At 33.6% G+C, this 21,718-nt stretch overlaps 2 protein-coding genes across 7 annotated transcripts; one reads left to right on the top strand and one right to left on the bottom strand.

Moving 5' to 3' along the window:
* Window positions 1–3,405: 3,405 nt before the first annotated feature.
* LOC142612542 (RNA polymerase sigma factor sigC-like) lies at window positions 3,406–8,979 on the bottom strand. 3 transcript variants are annotated; one of them, XM_075784623.1, is made up of 7 exons: window positions 8,739–8,979; window positions 6,774–6,937; window positions 6,051–6,656; window positions 5,733–5,963; window positions 4,991–5,131; window positions 4,686–4,886; window positions 3,406–3,929 (listed from the first exon to the last, which is right to left on the bottom strand). In XM_075784623.1, exons 1-7 carry the CDS (start codon window positions 8,830–8,832, stop codon window positions 3,648–3,650), a joined length of 1,719 nt encoding a protein of 572 aa, XP_075640738.1. In that variant the 5' UTR covers window positions 8,833–8,979; the 3' UTR covers window positions 3,406–3,647. The 3 variants fall into 3 exon arrangements, with proteins under 3 accessions (XP_075640738.1, XP_075640739.1, XP_075640740.1); XM_075784624.1 differs by having other exon boundaries at window positions 6,051–6,599; XM_075784625.1 differs by lacking the exon at window positions 8,739–8,979 and having other exon boundaries at window positions 6,051–6,670; window positions 6,774–6,901.
* Window positions 8,980–12,986: 4,007 nt separating this feature from the next.
* Window positions 12,987–19,442, top strand: LOC142611540 (uncharacterized). Of its 4 annotated transcripts, none has more exons than XM_075783601.1 (11): window positions 12,989–13,189; window positions 13,462–13,762; window positions 13,943–14,010; window positions 14,823–14,893; window positions 15,148–15,417; window positions 15,839–15,999; window positions 16,081–16,136; window positions 16,338–16,390; window positions 16,458–16,587; window positions 17,078–17,175; window positions 18,943–19,442. In XM_075783601.1, exons 2-11 carry the CDS (start codon window positions 13,467–13,469, stop codon window positions 19,012–19,014), a joined length of 1,275 nt encoding a protein of 424 aa, XP_075639716.1. In that variant the 5' UTR covers window positions 12,989–13,189; window positions 13,462–13,466; the 3' UTR covers window positions 19,015–19,442. The 4 variants fall into 4 exon arrangements, with proteins under 4 accessions (XP_075639717.1, XP_075639716.1, XP_075639715.1 ...); XM_075783600.1 differs by having other exon boundaries at window positions 12,989–13,260; XM_075783602.1 differs by lacking the exon at window positions 18,943–19,442 and adding an exon at window positions 17,523–18,112 and having other exon boundaries at window positions 12,987–13,762.
* Window positions 19,443–21,718: the final 2,276 nt, after the last annotated feature.

Below are 21,718 nucleotides of genomic sequence, written 5' to 3'. Positions count from 1 at the left end.
CTTTTTCTTAACGGAATTACTGATGCTGACTGAACATTGAAAGGCGAAGACGTGACACGTGTATCGTTGTGGGTTGAAAAAGTGAAAACAGTTCAAGCTCACCTAAGCGATATGGGGTGACTGCTTGGCTGTGAAGTAGTAGTAGTAGTTTGGTTGGTTGGCTTCTTTCAATCCTTTGACTATTTTTAAATTTTAATTAAAAGATTCGCTTTCCCATTTTAAGGAAGAAAAAATCTTGTATGACGCACCTGCCGCATGAGACATTTTTTCGGTGTAGCTCACATCAAGTGAGAAAGATGTCTCATGAGTCGGGTGCATGAGATGCTTTCTATATACTCACTCTTTAAGGAAGTTTTTATTCTATTTTTATAAAAAAAATTATAAAATGTTTTTAAATATATATATATATAAATGTGTTCAAGTTACATATGATGTAACCTTTTAGAGTTACACTTTTTTTAAACTATTGGATTTAATAAGTACATCCAACGATAAAAAAAAAAAAGACCATTATTAATATTTATATGCTAATTGATCTCATTAATTATTCCTTATTTAATACATTCTAAATTAATTCTAAACCCAAAAAAATTTATATGCATTTCTCTATCTCATCCATGGCAAAAAAAAAAAAAAAACCCACAGACTGACTTTGATTAATAACAAAACTGTTGATATGCCGTTTTATTGCTTGGTCCTTTGACAAGTAGATGATAATTATAGTTGGAAAGCATTACAATTGACTCCCTTACTGGTGTAATGCATTCGAGAAGCAGGGTCCACAACCTAACCTTGCTGTAGGACATCTACATATGCCAATGAAAAGCCCTTTAGCAATGGAATATCAAGGATTTGACAATATATCTAACATGCATTACTTCTAGATGACAATCAATTCTATCTTGTCAACAAGCCCATGGAACTGCAAGCAATGTGCCTACATCGGCAATTCTAGCCAACAACAATTTAACAATAGTTGCAAGGGAACAACTGAAATTAAGCATTGCACAAGCTATGATATTATATCTAGGTCACTTACTATTTTTCTAATACAAGATTTTAAATTAAAAACTTTTCTTCTGCAGAATCATAATAAATGTCCATAGATGATGCCAATAGTGTCGGAAACAACACAATTAGTGGGCCACAATGGGATTTATACATCAACTATTACTATCTTTGAACAGTCATGGAATTTCATTTTTCTCAAAGGGCTTCGTTAGTTTCTTTACCTGAATCATCCAGCATGAGTTCTCAGGAATTAGAATTGACTAATTAGGCATTGCTGACAGTTTTTTTTTTTTTTTTTTTTTATATATATTGAGCAGCAAAGATAGGACCTAAACTATAACCAACAAAACATATGTCCACAAATCATACCAATAGTGTCGAAAACAACATAATTAGCAGGCCACAATAGGATTTATACATCAACTATTACTATCTTTGAATAGTCATGAAACTTCATTTTTCTCAAAGGGCTTCCTTAGTTCCTTTACCTAAATCATCCAGCATGAGTTCTCAGGAATTAGAATGGGCTAATTAGGCATTGCTGACAGTTTTTTTTTTTTTCTACTGAGCAACAAAGATAGGACCTAAACTATAACCAACAAAACATACACATTATCAGCCAACATGCTATGAGGCTCAGAAAGACAATGTGAGACCTTTCACAAAAGGCTTTATAAAGCTTTCACGTGGACTGAAGCAACACAGGAACCTAATAAAATTTGTAGAGGGGGACCATCCATTACTAGTTTATGAAGTCATCTATAAATTTAAGGTTCTAGTTGTATACCCCTTTAGATAGTTATTTATCTTTGTATTTTCTACTTGTGCAACACAATAATAAGATCACTATCAGGAAGATAGACAGGACCAAGCAATAAATCAGCATAGCAAAGCCATGTGTATTTGTGCACAATTGGTTCTCATTCGTAATAGCAAAACAGCATAACAATAGTTTTGTTATTAATCAAAGTTAGGTAGGGTGTGGCTTTTTCTTTTCTTTTCTTTTCTGTCGGCAACCTAGCCATGAAGGTGGAAGAGCCGTGCAGGAGATAGAGAGAGAAACGTGCAAAGAGAAAGAATAGAGGTATACATTTTTTTGGGTTTAGAAATAAGTATGGAATGTATTAGATAAAGAATAATAAATGAGATTAATTAGAATATTAATATTAATGAGGTTTTTTTTTTTTTTTTTTACCATTGGATCTACTTAAATCCAATGGTTTAAAAAAAATGTAACTCTAATATATATATATATATATATATATTAAAGGGTAAATTGTATTTGATCTCTATCCTTTACAGTATATTTCAATTTAGTCTTTAACCTTTCAATTATCTTTTAGTGTCGTATCAATTTAGTTCTTACTATTATCTCTTTAATGAAAATTACTAATGTAGCTAAAGGACAATATAAAAAAATAGTTTCCATTTATTTGGCAATAAACTAATATTTTATTTTGGCCGTCTGCCACGTCAAAAATTTTCATCCAAGAAACAATGACATGGACTAAATTGACACAACACTAAAAGAATTGGGATCAAATTGACACAATTGAAAAGTTAGAGACCAAATTGAAATATTATGTAAAGAATAGAGATCAAATTCGTAGTTTACTTTATATTAAAATATCATTTAATGAAGATTTTTTTTGGGGGTTAAGATAGATAGTTTTGAATTAGATTCCTACTATTTTAGAATTTTAAATTAACATTTACATTTTTAAAAAAGTTAAACCATAAACTCATTACATGTCATATTAAATAAAAGATGGTTGCAAGTTGCAACCAGATTGGGCGAGGAAAATGAAATATTCCATGTTTGAAGGATCAATGAAAATGAATAAAATAGTTCAGGGAAAATATTAAATATCCATTCAAATTCATTTGATTCTAAGCATCCCTAATTTCGTCAAGAAAAGAAAAAGCCACACCCTACCTATTATCTCTGTCATAATAAATCACGAATAGAATTTGAATAATGTAAACCTAATATTATTCCAATGATTTCTAAAATATATACATATAAAAACCTCCAAAACAAAATATACCCATAAACTTTTTCTATCCACCAATTGTTTTATGATTCATTTATTCCATTCCATTTCATTCTCTAATAAACTTTTAAGAAAACAATGTTTATTTTGCTTAACTAGCACTTCCTTTCGTGAAGGGAATTTGTGAATCCAAGGAAACAAAAACGAAAGAATTGGTATGTTCTTTACAATATATAAATATAAAAGATAGAACGATGTCAATGAGTCTAACTCATCTCAAATAATTGATTAAAAACACTCAAATCAAATCCTTTTTCTTTATATTCTTTTTAAAAGGGCTGGAACTGAGATTATCCAAAACTTAACTGGTGAAAGTATGGAACATGTGCACCTTCAAATATGATACAATAAAAAGGTTGATGGAAAAATGCATTCATGGATCATCATGGAATGATGATGTGCACATTCGTGGGTTAAGAACTTACAGAGGTCACTCATAATTTGTGTGCAGTTTTAGATCTCGTCAGGACCCTAGCTCTGTTGGGTTTGTATAAAAATTCATCTAGCCTAAGAAAGTTGAAATTAACTCCAGACTCAACTTAAAAGGCAGACAATATTGGAGCTTTTGAAATCAAGCTGAAACTACAAATTCAAATAATGGCTTAAATTTCTGTAGATATCTTCATCCCTTAGCTTTGTTAGAGCCTTCTTTTCAATTTTCCGCATCCACTCCTTGGTCATACAAAGAAGCCTCCTAAATTCCTCAAGTGATTTAGGCTGACTGTCCTTGAGACCATACCGTAGGAACAATGCTTGCCTCTCTCTTGAATCCAAGCCTCTCAAAAGATCATGAATGTCTTTTATCATGTGTTGCTTCATGACAGTTTCTTCCGGGCTCTTTACTGACATATCAAGTGTAAATTCCTGCATCAGATTTTTCAAAACACACTTTTAGTTAACAAAATAATCTCGACAAGATTTGAAATGTTACTGTGAGTCTGAATTTCAAATGAAAATGGCCACCTCATATAGCGTTTTTAGTCAATGATGCTATCATAAAAGTAGGCTCACCCTTCTCCTAAACCTGCTTCACTGGAGGAGGAAATTTTTATTTTACTACATTATGAAGCAAAATCTCCCTTCCCCCTTTAAAAAAATGCTAGTTTCTTTATGGAAAACAATCCCACAAACACTTATTTCAGATTGTGTAAGAAATTTGACTATGCAAGTGCAGAAAAACAACACCAATGGCCTTGTGATCCAATCGGCACTATTTTAGAACACATACACAGACACCCCAAAAAATAAAAAATTACCCTCACAAGAGGGTTTATGATCAGGATCCTTTAGGTGACTCTATTGGCTGGTAGAGTTTCACAAGAAAACTAGGCTTGTTCTATTGCATATGTTGTGCCCACTGAGTGACTTGAAAATGTGCTTCTCTACAATTATAAAAATGGTTTCCACTGTAACATTATTATACAATGTAGATTTACTGGGCAACGATAACGACAAGAAGCATGACTAATTTTTGCTGCCATCTACCAGAAGTACTAGGTGACCATAGCCAAAAACAAAATGTGTTACACAGATCTTAATTTATCAACAAGACTTTGACTTGCCAGTATGGATGAGATGAATGCATATAATAAAGGGAGCAAGTACAGGTTTTAGTCATACCATATATTTTATATTGATGCAATGTCCCATCTTCTGATCAATTGAACCCACAACTCTTAAGCATTTGCTAGCTGATCTAATTTTAGCCAAAGAAAGACCTGTGTGCTTTGCAATTTCATCATCATCTGGGTATTTCTTGTGGCCACTGTTAAGGGCTGTCTTAGCTTTCTGTATCTGATTTATTGCGCTGCACAATGTGTACTATAAACCAAAATAAAAAAGGAAAACATTTGGATCAACCTCTGGATGTCACAAACTTGACATTTTTACATTTAAACAACATCTTAAAGAATATAGAAACATACAGGAATTTGAATTCCCCTAGCATGTTGTGATACCATTCTTGACATTGATTTCCTTATCCAATACTGGACATAGGTTGAAAATCGGTAACCCCTAGTATGATCAAACCTTTCAGCACCTTGGAGCACTCCCAGATTTCCAGCCTGTAAAATAAAACAAAAGTGAACTTGTAAATCTTCGCAAGCAAGAAGTTAGGAAAATGAGAGTTATATGCGGATACATATTATATAATAATATACATACATGCATGCACATATATAAACTTATATTCTTCTTCTCCTCCTTTTGGCAGTTTCATGCATTTATCAATCTCAGCATGAAAGAAAGCTGCACCTAGGAATTTTATGATTTAACAATGCGGGCACAAACATGAGGGTCATGTTTTGATGCAGGCATGAGATGTGAGACTTGTGAACTACCAAAAATCAAGACTCAAGGACACAGGCTGCATATTTATCTAATTTGAACTTATTATACTGACTTGTTTTTCATTCTCTTATCTAATGCATGAGTGTCTTTGATATTAAAACAGCAATGGGAAGAAGTAGTAGCCATAAGCTTCTTGACAAAAAAGTATAACACCCTCTAACTCTTCACACTTGTAAAGGTAAATATAGATGAATTCTTACCAATGACCAGACAGGTATAGTGTCTCACACAACCTATATACCAGTGTTTTCATTGCGAACCTTCAAATCATAAACAAAAAAAGTAGTATATAAATGAAAAATTTGTCTGACAAACCTGAATTAAATCTTCCAAGGCTATTCCCAGGCCTCTATAGTTTCTTGCAAGGTATAGAACTAAGGAGCGAGTACTCCTTATAATCTCATCCCTGCAATACCAACCAAAAAGCAAATTCTGCTGCAGCACCTTTTCATCGAGTCCAGCTGCTTCTGCCCAGCAATGTAAGGTGGCTACTCGCCCAGTTTCCTCTTCCAAAGTTCTTCTGATTCTCTCCAAGTTTGCAACCACCTGTAAGGATGTGGACATAGCTGTTAAGGAAGTTTTTGAAACATGAACAGAAAAATTTCATTCCAAGGCCTAGAAGATTAATGCTACCTTAACCCCTGTTGACATTTCAGCCTCATTCCTAGAAATCTTAAGCCTTCTACTTCTAGAACTTGATGCCCTTTTTACAGATGAAACATTAGGCTGTCCAAAACGTTGCTGAATGGTTTTTGAAGGCAATAACAGAAGAGAACTTTCACAGGCATTTTCCAATATTTTTTCGCTTCTTGATTTTCTTTCCCTCTTTTTCCCAGAGCGAACAATAACTTTACCTATGCAATCATCTGTTTTGCCTTTCATCTCATCTTCTGCGTGCTCATCTATTTTGCTTTTCTTCTCGTGCTCTGTATAATCAGTAGGTATGTCAGACAAATCCAATAGATTTGAGATTTGAACTGTTCTTGATAGACAGGTATTGAATAAGTTTATAGCTCCAAGCCTTCCTAGTTGTTGCAGAATATCTCTTTCCAACCTTAGCACGTCCGAATCAACGAAAGTTTCCTCTAAAACGTGAAGATTTTCAATTAACAAATTAAAATTTGCTTCCTTGCTCCCTTGTAAGCTTGTGCAGGAAGTAAATTTATCCTCTTCAACAGGTACCTGGGTATCATCGATCATGTTACGTAGACTACTGTATGACCTTTTCCTAATGTTTTTCTGAAAGATAAGACCTACAATAAGATTTCAAATGGAGAAAAATATCGCAATATAATAAGCGTCCTTGAGATATTATTCCATGCAGCTTGCCCATGAAAACTTAATGCAATGACAAACCTTCATGTCTTCCATTTCTGAGAAATTATTCTCCGTGAAGAGTGGAGCTGGAGCTGAACAAGTGTCTGCTTTCCGAGGATCTTTATAAAATGTCTCACTCTCCTCAGAAATAACAGATACAAAAGACTGCCTCATCAAGTTGAGAGAAGCCTCCTTGCCTCTAACTGTATCATTTTGTATACATGAGTAAAAAGTATGATATAACTAAAACTATATAAACATAATACAAGCAAATGAACACTGTAAATGCAGAATTAATAGCCATGGATACCATGTTTGGAGTGGTGGAAAGTGAATGGATAAGCAGAGAAGTAGATTAAAATGAGTAAAACTTCTCATTTGGATATTTAGTGAGAGAGAAGCAGATAAAAGTGACAGGACTAAACTTCACCTGGGTCCACTTTCTACTCTCTCTCCAAAAAAGTGGCGAGAAGTGCTGGGAGCTAGGAAGTGAGTGAACATTTTACTATTGTTTTCTTCAGTAACATGAATAACCCTAACTAATTAAAAATAATAATAATAAAGACAACCAAAATGGGTAAAGAATACATTTTACTCCCATTCTGTCTAGGGAATATCCAAACAGGTAAAGAAAAGTTATACTTCAGTTCTCACTTCTGACGACCTCTCTTCTTATCTCTTCTATTCCCACCTTGTCACTTCTTATCATTTTTTATCTAGCTAAATTGCCAAGCATAGTTATAAACTTAAATCCTCCCCAATGTATTCTTATTGAACTGGAAGAAAAAGAGTTCGAGAATGCAGCTCAATTAGAAAGTAAACCGGATAAACTTATCCCAGCAACTCAAGCTTAGTATCATATTATGTAGACAAGAGAATTGTAGCTCAACTAGTTGGACTTCCTGGTGTTTCCAATGGAGACATCCAGGGTTCAAATCCCCCCTCCCCCGTTTTAGCTATCAAATTATCCAAAAAAAAAAGTATCATATTATGTAGTATTTATATCAAATTGTTACATCACAAGTTAGGAAGGGGTAAAGAAAATAATAGATATAATTAATCTAAAATCAGTTGGTTTAGGAAGCTAATTGAAGCATGTCTAGATTCAATAGGGTCACTAGCTGATTCAATTGAGCATGACAAAGATCCACAAAGAGAGTTTAAGTTCTTCACTGATTTGAACCAACTTGACAAGCTTAAACTTCTAGCCCGAGAACATCTTATCTTCCAAAAAATTAATTAGTGCAATTGTTCTAGTAAGTAACTGTGAGATGGAATCATAATAAATGTGCTGAAATTATAAAGCAATATTGAACTTACACCATTTTTGGAAAATTTCAATGACAAAAAAATCCTAATATGATTGCATGCTAACTTTCGAGGATTTAGTGGCAACCTCCCAACTCAAAAGAAATTGTCAAGTCAAAGGAAACATCTTGGTAATAAATCATAGGACAATTAAACAAATCGTTGAAAATACTTATAAAATTAAAAAGATTTAAAAAAAAAAATAACAACAACATTGAAATTCTCATACCAGAAATGACAACTTATAGCACATAAATTTTTGAAAATAAAAAACAGCTTTTCTGAATGGAAACTAATTCAAATCGCATAGTATCTCATATTAAACTGTATCCTGGTCAACTATATTTCACTCTAACAAGTCCTTATTCCTTAATATATTTTCTTCTGAGACAATTGCTTAGCCTTCTACATTTCCGTAAAGTGCTGACTACAAACTTCAAAAGTCTTGTCTAATATCTATAAAAACAAGCGATTAGAACCAGTTCCCAGAGCAAACTCTAAAATTCAATCCCTCTTTTAAGTTGGTAAGCTTGCACAGTCAATTTCTGCACTCTACTATTGATACTTTGTTGGGCTCAAATATGGATTTGAAAATTATGAAGTGGCAGATATATAACTAAATTTAAGCACTAAAATTGCGCATTATTCAAAAACTAAAACTTTTTTTTTTTTTTTTTTGAGCCACTAAAAACTCACCATAAGAAGAAGAAAGCCTGGAGGGTGAATTGGTGAGGGAATGAGACTGAATAGGAAAACCCCACTTGAGATTTAGCCTGAAACCGAAACCCATTGTGTTTGTTGGAACCAAAATGGAAGAGAAACAGTGTCCATTAACTCTTGATGGAGTTCATCATCAAATTCAAGACACACAACCCGAACTAAAAAGTGGATATGTTGGTGTGCTTTGGTTTCACTCTCTACCACCAAAGAAAACCTCACGTGCCACCACCAAAAAAAAAAACTCACGTGCCATCACACAAAAATATCTATGTTAAACAAAGACTTCTGTTTTTGTTTTCCGTTGGCCGCCATAGACAGAAAATATCTATCTAGATTCTAGAGTTCTAAAACGATGTATCTTTCAATAGGGTATTAGGGTCACGTTTAGGCTAAAAAGGGTCGTCGGCAAACCTTGACCCAAGCTAAGCCTAAACTAAATTTGGACTTTTCGTTAGCCCAATTTGAGTTCACAATTCAGATAAAGCTCAGTCTATATACTCTATAATGCATATTGAAGCCCACGATACACAATGACTGGGTGACTCGATCCCTTGGTAGGCCTTATTTTCAGCCCATTTGAAGCCTTTCTTTTAGGGGGTACAGAACAATTTTTGTCAGCCCTTCCTTTAAATAAGCATCTAAGAGTACTTGTATATCGGTAAAAGTAACACATTTCATCCCATCAAACCCAAAATTTACCTACATCAGTCCAAGTAAAGTTATGTAAAAATATATAGTTTTTATATAATTATTTAAATTTATACTTGTGGGATCATGGATTTTGGGATTTGGCCGAGAGCATGTGGTTTTAGCCGAGAAGCATGGGTGGTCCGGGTCCGAGTCCGAGTCCGAGGAGTACTATCTCCTCGGATAAAGCTAAACGCAAATCTGGTATAGATCCTAATGATCAAGAATGACCTTTCAGAAAGTTCTAATGATAGCAACGAGCATCATGAACGTACAAGAAGGATAATGACTCAAAAATATCTAAGGGAAAGCTGCTACCACCGCATTAATAAGAAAGTGACCTTTGAACAGTATTATGACAGCCTAACAACCACCCCAGAAGACTTTTAGAGGGGGTTGATGGGACAAGTATCAGCATAAACCATCAACTGTCCACATGTAGTCCATGTGTAGGGTAAGGATGAAGGGAGATGTAATATAAATAAGGGTAGAGATCTCAGAGAACGAGGAGGATGAAGAAAGGAGAAGAGAAAGCACTATAGCGATCTCAACAACTTCTGTAACCATTGTCATCCAATATATACTAGAACAGAGCTCCTTGGACTGTGCCGAGGACAAACTTTCTCGAACAGGGTTCAATTCTTGTTGGCTCATCATCCAAAACCATATTAACTGTTATCCATGCACTAAAGCCTAGCTCTTTGACCCACTCTCTACAAATTTATTGTACTGGGTTCACTAGGACAAGATCCCTTATATTTTGAGCTTGGTCTGAAAATCGTGTCCCTACAATACTAATACTATTCATTTTGCATTTAATTTTTTATTCTTTTTTTACATATTCTGATGATGAAGGAAGATAACGAATAAAGATTGTTGTATATGAAGAAACAAAAATTTAATAAATTTTTTTTTGATATTTTAACGAAATGTAGGTAGAATAAATGATCTAATATGACATGTTTTAAATAGTGAGTATGTAGAATAGAAGAAGTAACTTCTTATGTTAAAATAGATAAAAAGAAAATTGCAGGAGCATCACAAATGCTCTAACCTTGCAATCAAGGATAACTCATAGATTTGAGTAAAGGCAAGACCCAAAAATCATTAACAATTAAACCCTTTCTTTTTTAAGAACACTTGATCTTAGCTAAAAGGCAGAGAAATGTTTTTTTTTTTTTTATAAATTTTTTTATTTAGAACACATTAACCATCAAACTTGAAAATTATGCATTCAAATAAATTCTTTAAGTCAAAGTCTCAAAGAGTAATATTAATAACAATGAATAAAGAAGTTAATGCCAACAATCCTTGATAGGTCGGTTGACCGTTCAACTAACGGCTAATAAAATATGTTAAGAAGATGTGTACCTTGAAAGCAACCCCGAATAATTTGCATACTTCTCCAAGAAATAAATAAAAGTTAGGAGGAATAACTTTCTAGAAACTTTGAAATTTCTGATTGGCCTAGAAATTTTATTTTTAGAATGGCGTTGTAGATGATAACATGTTATACCCACCTCATGTGCCAAAGTCAAACGGTTGTTCTTCCTTACTTGTTCCCTCCTTTTCAATGGAACTTGATGAAAGTTGTAGAACAATATTAATGTTTTTTAATTTTATATCTTATAAAAGATTGTTCATATTATAACTATTAAAGATTCATACCAAACATTTGTTTTCTTTAAAAAGGAGAATTCAGTTTTATAAACTTTCATTTTAACCTTAAAGTATTGGAATATATTATATCTTAAACTTTCAAGATGCTACATTCAAATTTACTTGAAGATAAAGTTTTTTTTTTTATTTTTATTTTAAGATAAAGTTGCTATCTAGTCAATTTGCAATTGTAATTTTTTCCATGTTTGTAAACCATCTAATTTATTATGCAGTGTCTTATTGTTCAGCATCTTTTGTTGAGACTTGAGACAAAACAAAATGTCTCAGTATAGTGGAGGATCTTCCTTCAACTTTTGGCGATAATAATTGATATAATATCTTGAATTATTTGAATAAAATTTATAATATTTCACTACAAAACAGTTATGTATAAATATCAAATTTCAAAATAAATTTAATCTAAGCTAGTTGGTCACATACTCACATGATGTTTAATGAGAGTTAACAAAATTTGTGACATGAGACTTAAATGAACTGTTTTTTTTTAAAAAACAGAGGTTTAAATGAAGCATTTACGAAGTTTAGGGCTCAAATGAAAGTGGTATGCAATCTCAACCCAACAATAAGTAATTTTAGCATTTTGAGAATTAATTTTGATAATTTAAAATTTTTTGAAATATACAAGTGTGTATTTGGCATGGAATTATTTTTGCCAACTTATTTTACTATTAAACTTATTTTTGTTACTATTTATGGGTATCACTGTATTTTTTGGTACTATTTATTGGTCTTAATGCACTTTTTGGTACTATTCATGGTTTCACTGTACTATTTTAACAATTTTTTACTTTTATTTACCGTATTTTTAGCAAAAAATTTTCAGTTTCAGCAAAATAAGCGGATCTCAAATGAATACTAAATATAGTATGTGAATAATAATAATTTACTAGAAAAATTTAAATAGTTGAAACTCAAAAGTTTTACAAGTACAAAACATGTAAGCGCCAACCTTTGGTTAAGTCAGTTTTCAAACATATAGGATTGGGGTAGTTTCTCTAGGAATTTTTTTTTCCTAAAATAAATGGATTAAATTGAGTTGAAAATTTCTAAACCTCATATCTGATTGGATTAACAAACCTTCCAATCAAACCCAACAAATACATATTCCTACCAATACTATTTTGGTAAAAAATACCAATGAATGCAAAGATGATTAAAAAAAGCAAACGTTGAACAATAAAAAGACTTGAAGATGTCTGGTTGAGATGATTTTGGGGGATAGAAAAAGAAAGAGAGAAAAATAAGAGAAAAAATGATTGGGAGGAGAGGAGAGAGAGAAAATTGGTGGGCCCAAGATTTTTCTTCTAGAGCCCACCAAAACTCAATCTTTTCAAATTAGGGAGAAAATAAAGGAAAACAAATAGTTACATTCAAATGGTTGAACTACCTCTTCTCTTACCGTTGGACCTGATGGTTTTTTTTATTTTTAACTAGACGTGATTTTTTTTTTTAAATTACTTTTTTTTTTCTAGATGTGATTTTTCTTTTTTAATAAGTTTTAGTAGTTGTTTGTCAATTTTTTAAATTAAACATTGTTTTTTTAATAATTCACTTTTTTATTTTCAACCAAATACAAAAGAAAGGAAACTCAACAAAACAAAACAAAACAAAAAAATCCCTTGTTTCTATTATCTCACTTTTTTACCTTTTTCCAACCAAACAAAAAATCTAAGCCGTTAGGAAAGGAAAGTTCATAAAACGAATCCCAGGAATTGCGTTTGCGTGTCAACATTAGTCCCTTTCCAGAAACCCCTGAAAAAGAAAGATCAAACCAAGATGTTTTTTTCCTTTTTTTAAAAGAAAAATCAAACAAAGATGTGTTACACATGTGTATATAAACGAAAATTCCAAAACACATTTTGAATCTTTCATTTCCTTCCCATTTAAACCAATCCCAAAAATTCCAGTTCTGACCCTCCACCTCCAAAGTCATCCAACGACGGTATGGTCTATAGACTAACGTGAAGCCGTAAATAACTTCAAAATCAGGGGGCGGTTGTGACCTAAACTGAAATCCGAATATCTGATCCAATCGAAGTTGCTTCAAAACAAAGGAGTTGGTACAGCTTCATCGTCTTCTTCTTCTTCTTCTTCTTCTTCTTCTTCAAAGTGGGGACCGGTCCCATTCAAAGTACATGTTTGTTTTTCAAACCAAACAGAACCTATAAAAATACAGCACCTGCTCTTAATACTACTGCTACACCACGAGTCTACTACTTCTCTTTTATAAAATAATATATATATATATATATATATATATATATATATATATATATATATATATATATATATACATATAAAAGTTCTAAGCAGCTCTGTATTATTGTTTTAGCTCCAATGGCTTCGGTAGAGTTGGAAGAGACTCCATCGGAGACTGTACGGAAAGTGGAAGTAAACGGAGGAGGAGGAGGAGGATCGAAGACGAGCGAGAAGAGTAAGAGGAAGAAGAAGAAGAAGGAGAAGGACAAAAACGGTGCGTATCGTTATTATATGTCGAAGCTAGGATTTGGATGTGTGAGACTGAGAACAGAGTATGATAAGGAAGGCAATTTTGACATGGAAGTTGTTGATGGAGATGGACAGCGTCGCAATCCTACTCACCTTGTTATAATGGTTAACGGTCTCATTGGCAGGTAAAAAAACTCTCAAGCCATTTATTTGCATCTGCATTTGCATTTGGCTCTTATTTTTGAGTCAATAGTATGATTTATTTGAGACATGCTTGAGAGCAAGTTTGAATGATTCATATTGTGGTGGTTTAGCTAATGAATTTAGTTAATTGTATTTGTATATCTTCTTTTATATCTATGCAGTGCTGAAAATTGGAGATATGCTGCAAAGCAGTTTTTGAAGAGGTATCCTGAAGATGTTATTGCTCACTGTGAGTTTCATAATCCTTTCATCTCGTTTGTCTTAGATGATCGATGAATGTGTGATGAAAATTATTTTCATTATTGAATAGTGTGATGTTCATGGTTACGAGTTCATTGGCTTAAAGTGATGTTCATACGAAATTCAAGATGACCATAGTAGTTGGAACCATCATTTGGCTGATTTAATCCATCACCTGTGTTTTAGTGACTTACACCATTGTGTGTGTGTGTGTGTGTGTTCCTTTATTTGAAGATTATATGTTTTTATGCCCGCTTTAATTCTACATTATACACATAACTTAGTCCATCTAATCTGGTGTTTCATTTCCAGGTTTATGACCTTAAGCCAAACAAAATTGTGTTTAAAAAAACGACAAATGAAAAAAGTGTTTCAAGTTATAATGAGAATGAAAGGCAAGAACTTTGAGGGAATTAACTATCTAATCATAACTGTGTGGTACATGGAGGACCATCCATATTAAGACGCTTATGCTGGAATTATCTTATTTACTAGACATGTCTGGATATTTTATCTTTAGTCTGTTGGTGATGGTCACTTGTCTGTCTTCTCTCATTGGAAGTAGTTTCTCCTCCGTTTCGGGTTGACTTTCATAACAACATGTTAATGGAATTTAAACTGGAGATAGCTCATTACACTTATCAATTACAATTTTAAGGACTTAGTAATTTTGCGTCTTTGGTGGGTTTCAATAAATATGAAGGCGCTTGTATATGTCGATTGGCTATTGTCTGACTGCCTAGTTTGATGTTCTTTGCTTCCATTATAAAATGAATTGATTATGCTTAATATTGAATGCAGGCAGTGAATGTAATACTTCAAAGTTGACATTCGATGGTGTTGATGTTATGGGAGATAGATTAGCAGAAGAGGTGCGTTATGGTTTGGCTATTCAGACAACCAACTTTCTCTGTTCCCTTATTGTAGCTGAGATTGTTCTTTACTAATTTTCTGTCAGAACCAAATCTTGGTGTGTAATGCGGTTTCCTCTGTTTCTTTGTAGTTCAAATGTGTATTTCCAACATCTTTCATGTTTGAAAGTACTACCTTGAATATGAAGTTGCTGCACCAATCTAAGGATTTAAATTGAACACTGTTTATTTATTTTTGTTTTTGATTTTTCCAGGTTATATCAGTTATAAAACGTCACCCAGGAGTTCAGAAGATTTCATTTGTAGGTCATTCATTGGGTGGCCTGGTAACAAGGTATGTGATTGCCAAGCTTTATGGAAGAGATGTCAGGAGGGAATTTGCACAAGAAAATGGAGAGTGTGGGAGTGATGGATCTGGAGATCCATGCCCAGAGGAGAAATTCAAAGGCAAAATTGCTGGACTGGAGCCAATGAATTTTATAACCTTTGCAACACCTCACCTTGGTTCAAGAGGGCATAAACAGGTGATTCATTACCCCTTTCTGCTCATTCTCAGTTGTATTATTACTATGACGATTTCATTTTCGATATCAGATGTTTTCTCTTTGGTTCCATGATATCTAAACTATGCTAATTCTTATGAGATGCTCTTTTTTTTTTTTTTTTAATACTTGGCTCTTGAGAGGGGTTTCCTTTCAGCAACATATATTGAACTTCAAACGAACTAATTGGAACAGTTTTTGTTGTTTCTTACTTTGGAATTTATTTTCAATTGTGAGGCAGGCTATCATCTTGATTTTTAGAGATAGGTATCGTCATATTGATGATGAAAAAGGCATTTGATAATGCAACAAACTAATAATTGTTACATGTCTACTGTGCTTACACTATATGTATGGCTCCATGTCAATAAAGTTTCTGGATCTTGGTGGATTTTATTTTCAGGTTCCCGTGTTTTGTGGCTTTTATACCATGGAAAAAGTAGCATCTCGGGCATCTTGGTTGCTTGGTAGAACTGGAAAACATCTATTTTTAACTGACAGAGATAATGGAAAACCTCCCCTTCTTCTTCAGATGGCTAATGATTGTGAAGATCTTAAATTTATGTGAGTTCTTGTGCAACATGAGTGTCTACTATCAGCACAAATGATTTCAACAAGTCATCAAATGTCATCTTGTCTCTGCAGATCTGCTTTGCAGTCCTTCAAGCGTCGTGTCACCTATGCAAATGTACGATATGACCGTATCCTTCTATTTTTTATTAATCCTTTCTACTTTGTTGTACACCTTATTGTTCAAGTAAAATCATTGGAAGTCAGATCTCTAGATGCTCAAATCTGAAATTCAAGGAGTTAGTGGATGGGTCTGACCATTGGCCTCTCTTAATTGTTATTCTTATCACACTCTCGTGGTGTTTCTGTTAATTACTTGACACTTTCCATAGAACTTGTGGGATGGAGTACATCATCTCTACGGCTGCGAGATGAGCTCCCAAAGGTAATTTTGAAAGTTTTTATGGAAGATTAAATCATTTTGAGTTACTCTAACTATTTTTCTCTATCAGCATTGCCATCGTTCTAAAGATGACAAATACCGGCATGTTGTAAATGTGGAGACAGCAGAAACTTCCAGTCGACAACAAGAAGTCCTCTTGGAGGCCAAAGTCAATGGATTCAAGAACATTGACTTAGAAGGTGTGTTGATGTTTGTCCTTTTTAACTGGTTACCAAACTACTCTCACTATTGAAAACTAGATGAATACTGGTCCTCTACATTTACTTAAATTACCCACCTGACTATTATAAAATCTGAACTAATTAATTACTGGTAGATAATAAATATTATCCAAGAAGATCATGAAGATTGTGATAGATCTTTCTTGGTAGTGGGGCCAGATGACTCAAAAATAAGTTGTTAAACAGTGATTTGTAAGACTTGCTGATTGCAATTTTGGCCTTTTTGGGAAAGGTCGATGAAGATTGGTACAGCTTTTTACTAGCTTTTGATTCCAATTTGTGATGCACTTGAAACTTGGATAATTGAATTTTATCTAGAGCAAACTATCTTGATAAGTAATGAGCCGTGTGAAAAAGGAACATTGTACAATGCGTACCTTATATATTGATTGATTCTAAAACTTTTAACTTATTTTCACACAATTGTATCATTTTACAACATTTGTAGAGCAAATGTTAAGAGGTTTGACTAAAGTGACCTGGGAACGGATTGACGTCAACTTCAGTGGAACTAAACAAAGATATCTTGCGCACAGTACCATTCAGGTGGGTTTTTACTTTCTCTTGAATGTCATCATGTAGGACATAAATTCCATTTTTGTGTTATCAGGGTTATGATCCAATTGGTTCCACTATCAGACAACAATTATCATTATTTTTTCATATTTTTAACTGATTACCAATGACGTCTAGCTCAAATAAAATTTCCTCCCTCTGTAAAAACATGATATAGGGTGAGTTCATGGTTCCATGTCCTATTAGGTGCATACATTATGAATTGAGGAGGGGTGTGGGGGGGGGGGGGGGAATCGATTCCATCCTGATGATTTCCTTTAATGAGCTGGTTCAATGATCCTTTTTTTACAAAATTCTCTATCTTTCCTTCTGTTCAGGTGAATAGATACTGTATCAATTCTGCTGGGGCTGATGTGGTCCATCACATGATTGACAATTTTCTCTTATAATAGCTGCCACCTTGTTATTATATGTATGTCTGGTTTGAGTTTCCGATTGCCTATTGGCTTAATATTGTTCCTGACTGGGGTTATGGACTTAAAGGGAAGGGAGAAAGGATTTAGATGTTCCAGGTGATCTTGCCATGACTTGGAAGTTCAAAAATCCGGAAGGGTTTAAAAGGGGTTAGACAGGCCATGTGAGGGAAATTTTAGGTATGATGTAAGTTCTACTTACCACCACAGAGAGAGGATGTTATCCCAAAAGAGAAGCTAGTAAATATACACACGAATGTAACAGTTTAAGTTAATACTGTGGCAGGGAAAAGGGAGAGGATGTAATCCCAAAAAAGAAGCTAGTGGCTACACACGTATGTAAACAGTTTAATAAGTTAATTCTGTTGTAGAAATATGTTTCTGAAACAGAATAACAGATGAAGAGAAAGGATCAGTTCTCCCAAAATGTAGGTTGTTATGCGCTCGCAGTTACATTCCATTTTACAATAAAGTTTTAGATTTTTTCTAAACAATTCAGTATTCTATATTTCTTTTTCTCTTTTTTTTTTTTTTGTTGACAATCCAGATACTCTGCATTTCTACGTTTCTGCTTTCCCTCTTGTAGGTGTGGGTATGGATGAGGGGGAATGAATTCCAGTTAGCATGTGTAAATGTGAAAAACGCATTAATTAAGCACTTAAAACGTTAAAAATAATTTTTTTGTGGTATGTTGTGATTTCTGTGTCTGTGTTGGGCTCCTATGTTCGTTTCGTGACATAATAACAACACAAGCCATGGCTTTTTGTTTGACAACACAGCAGAGCCATGCATGGTGCAGAAATTGTTCTTTTTCTGCTTCTCTTTTCAAGCCTAAGCTAACCTGTCCACATTCCTCTATCACTACAGTGAAGGAACAGGATATATACAGATTTTGATATACCTTCATAGGACCTTTAGAGCTTTGCCATATTCCAGCATAACTTTCTGAATGAATAATCTGATTGCTTAGAGCATTCTCATTGGGTAACGTATAACCCATTAAAAAACAAAATAAATAACACCATCCACCAAAAATGCACAAAAAACACCCACATCCAATAAGCTAAAATGCAAAAAATAATTTTCATGTTGCTAGAGTGCTTAGCAAATATGCATAAGCACTCTGGCAACATGCAAAAAACTTTTATGCCTCTTTTATTCTGTCTCTCTTCTCTTTTCTCACTCTTTCCTCTCTCCTACTTTTAACACTAGTTGCATAAATTACAAATTGAGGGGAGGGGGGAAAAATTGATTCCATCCTGATGATTACCTTTAATAAGCTGGTTCAATGACCCTTTTTCTTTTTAATTCTCTTTCTGTTCAGGTGAAAAACTACTGTATCAATTCTGCTGGGGCTGATGTGGTCCATCACATGATTGACAATTTTCTCTTATAATAGCTGCTGACTTGTTATTATATGTATGTCTGGTTTGAGTTGCCAATTGCCTATTGGCTTAATGATGTTCCCCGTCTGGGGTTATAGAGAAGGGAGAAAGGATTTAGATGTTCCAGGTGATCTTGGCGTGACTTGTAAGTTCAAATCTCTGGAAGGGTTAGAAGGAATTAAAGGAGAGGCTATGTGAGGGAAATTTTAGGCATGATGTTTTGAGTTCTATTTACCCTTATAGAGAGAGGATATCATCCCAAAAGAGAAGCTAGTAGCTACACAGTACACAGTGTAATAAGTTAAGTCTGTTGTAGAAATAAGTTTCTGTAACAGAATAACAGATGAGGGAGAAAGGATTTTGTTCTCCCAAAATGTAGGTAGTTATGCACACGAAGTTACATCAATTTTACAATAAAGTTTTAAAAAATTCTTAAACAGTTCAGTATTCTACATTTCTTTCTTATTTTTTCTTTGATAATCCAGATACTCTACATTTCTGGTTTCCCTCTTGAAGGCGTGGGTATGGATGTGTGGGAATTAATTCCAGTTAGTATACTATGTGTACATGTGAAAACCGCATTAATTAAGCACTCGATACATTCAAATTGATTTTTAGCAGTAAGACGTGATTGTTGCGTCTGTGTGTCAAGCTCCTATATTCGTTTCATGACATAACAGCAACCCTGGCCGTGGCTTTTTGTTATGCAACACAGTAGAGTCATGCGTGGTGCAGAAATTGTTATTTTTCTGCTTCTGTTGTCAAGCCTAAGCTAACCTGTCCACATTCCTCTATCACTGTAGTGAAGGCACGGGATGTATACAGATTTTGATATACCTTTATAGGACCTTGAGGGCTTTGCCATATTCTGGCATAACTTTCCGAGACCATAATCTGATTGCTTACTAGTTACTACCCAACTATCGTCAAGCCCATCCCACTGTATTGCAGACAGCAGAGCCTAGTCCAAACTCCAAAGTTGTGGTGAGAACGTTCTCTCATGGGGTATTGACAAAAACAAAAATTGGCTAGACATGACATTAAAAATCATAGGCTATGGAAATTGGAATAACATGCCTGAAAGTTCACTTCCTTGGTATTAATTCTTAGATGACATATAAATCATTTGGAAGGGAATGATGATTTCGCCAACTTGGATCAAGGTTAGGAAGTTTTGAGCGATTGAATTTGGTACTTGGTGAATGTAATGCTAGTGGTTTTTTTTTTAATTTATCTATTTATTTATTTTTTTTAATTTAAAGGATTCATTTCTTTTTATAGATTGGCTGTGATATATATGTTTCCCGCCCCTAAAATAAAAGGGGATGTCAAAGGAAATCAACCTAAAATTCCATTTCACTCAAGGAGCTCCTCTCCTCCTCATTTTATACTCTGTTTTTTGTTGAGAGGATGAAAAGGCAAGAGAATGGAAGTGAAATGATAGAGATTAAAATGTTATTATTATGCCATTATTAAAAGTAGAAATATAGAAAAGTGGGCCAATTGTGCACTTTTTTTTTTCTTAATAACATTTTCTTTCACATATTTTCTTCTTAATTTGGAAGGGAAAAAAATGGTGGGCTCATACAAAAAACTCCATCCACCAAATAATGAAAAACCACGTTTTACTAGTTGGGTAGGGCTTTCGTATCTTCTAGTGGGTTGCTCGGAGTGGCCACTGTGAGTCATTCAGTGTTGGGGTTGTGGGTCACTGGGCTATAGAGATAGTGTATATATAGGGTGTATTGTAAAAGTGGTAAAGTATGGAAAAATAAAGTGCGTTTTTTAATAAGTAAAAGTTTTTTTTTTTTATTTTATAGGATAAGTAAAAGTAATTAACACAAAAGATAGAAAAGCGGATGTGATTGTTATAGAATATAGAGTCGTTGAAGGATTGGTATTATGGTCCCACTCGTAAAAGAAATTCCATCTCTATTATTGTTTTAGAATGATGTTGGCACGATACGGCCCTTGGAGTTTTAATGGTGTGTGGGACCAAAGCGACAAAGATCTACGAAGACATATAAACTTGTCAATTTGCCCAAAAAGTTATTCTCCATCCATGAATTAATATGTCAATTTTCGTAATTGTGCTTTCTTTTCTCTCAATAAATATTGGTCAAAATTTTCTATTTCTCTTTGGAATGATTAGTGGGGCTTGTTGTGATTGATTAGAAAATTATGTCACTTCTTTAATTATAACCTATCACCTTAATAAATTGTGAAAAATATTATAAAAATTGGGTGTTAGTAATTACAATAGTTTTTCCCCCTCTCCTTCCAAGTATGCTTGACTTTTACTCTCTTTTTTTATAGTTTATTTGTATATTGTTTTTAAAATATATGATTGTTTTTATAATTATTATGTCAAATGTGTTATGAAAAGCTAAAAATTAGTTTATTTAAAAAAAATTAGAATTTGGATTATTTAAAAAAAATTAATTAAATTGAGACAAAAAACAAAAGGAAAAAATTTGTTAAGAAATTCCCAAACACACACCAGATTTGGTAATCTTTTTCTATGCCAGTATATAGTTATAAATTTGATTTTGTTCCGCCTGAAATAGCCGAAATTTTCTATTCTAATTAGTTGACCGATATGAATCATCCATCTATTCAATCTCATTCTAAATTCAAGCCCATTCTGCCCCATTTTACATGTTTTGGTTCATTCCATCTAGTATGGTGACTTTGGTTGGAATGTAAATGAATCAT

This window comes from Castanea sativa, chromosome 10, assembly GCF_040712315.1.
Source record: "Castanea sativa cultivar Marrone di Chiusa Pesio chromosome 10, ASM4071231v1".
Classification (NCBI taxonomy): domain Eukaryota; kingdom Viridiplantae; phylum Streptophyta; class Magnoliopsida; order Fagales; family Fagaceae; genus Castanea; species Castanea sativa.
Note: the sequence above shows the minus strand (reverse complement) of the source record. Positions and strands in the feature narration are given on the sequence as shown.

What these genes read in the sequence shown, in the direction of transcription:
- LOC142612542 (XM_075784623.1), bottom strand. Translation starts at nt 8,832, where the DNA reads ATGGGTTTCGGTTTCAGGCTAAATCTCAAGTGGGGTTTTCCTATTCAG. An exon ending in CAGGCTTTCTTCTTCTTATG is followed by an intron (nt 6,938 to 8,738) that starts GTGAGTTTTTAG and finishes AAAATGATACAG; the next exon opens with TTAGAGGCAAGGAGGCTTCT. An exon ending in GCATCAATATAAAATATATG is followed by an intron (nt 3,930 to 4,685) that starts GTATGACTAAAA and finishes AATCTGATGCAG; the next exon opens with GAATTTACACTTGATATGTC.
- LOC142611540 (XM_075783601.1), top strand. Translation starts at nt 13,467, where the DNA reads ATGGCTTCGGTAGAGTTGGAAGAGACTCCATCGGAGACTGTACGGAAA. An exon ending in GTTAACGGTCTCATTGGCAG is followed by an intron (nt 13,763 to 13,942) that starts GTAAAAAAACTC and finishes ATATCTATGCAG; the next exon opens with TGCTGAAAATTGGAGATATG. An exon ending in TTGCGCACAGTACCATTCAG is followed by an intron (nt 17,176 to 18,942) that starts GTGGGTTTTTAC and finishes CTTTCTGTTCAG; the next exon opens with GTGAAAAACTACTGTATCAA.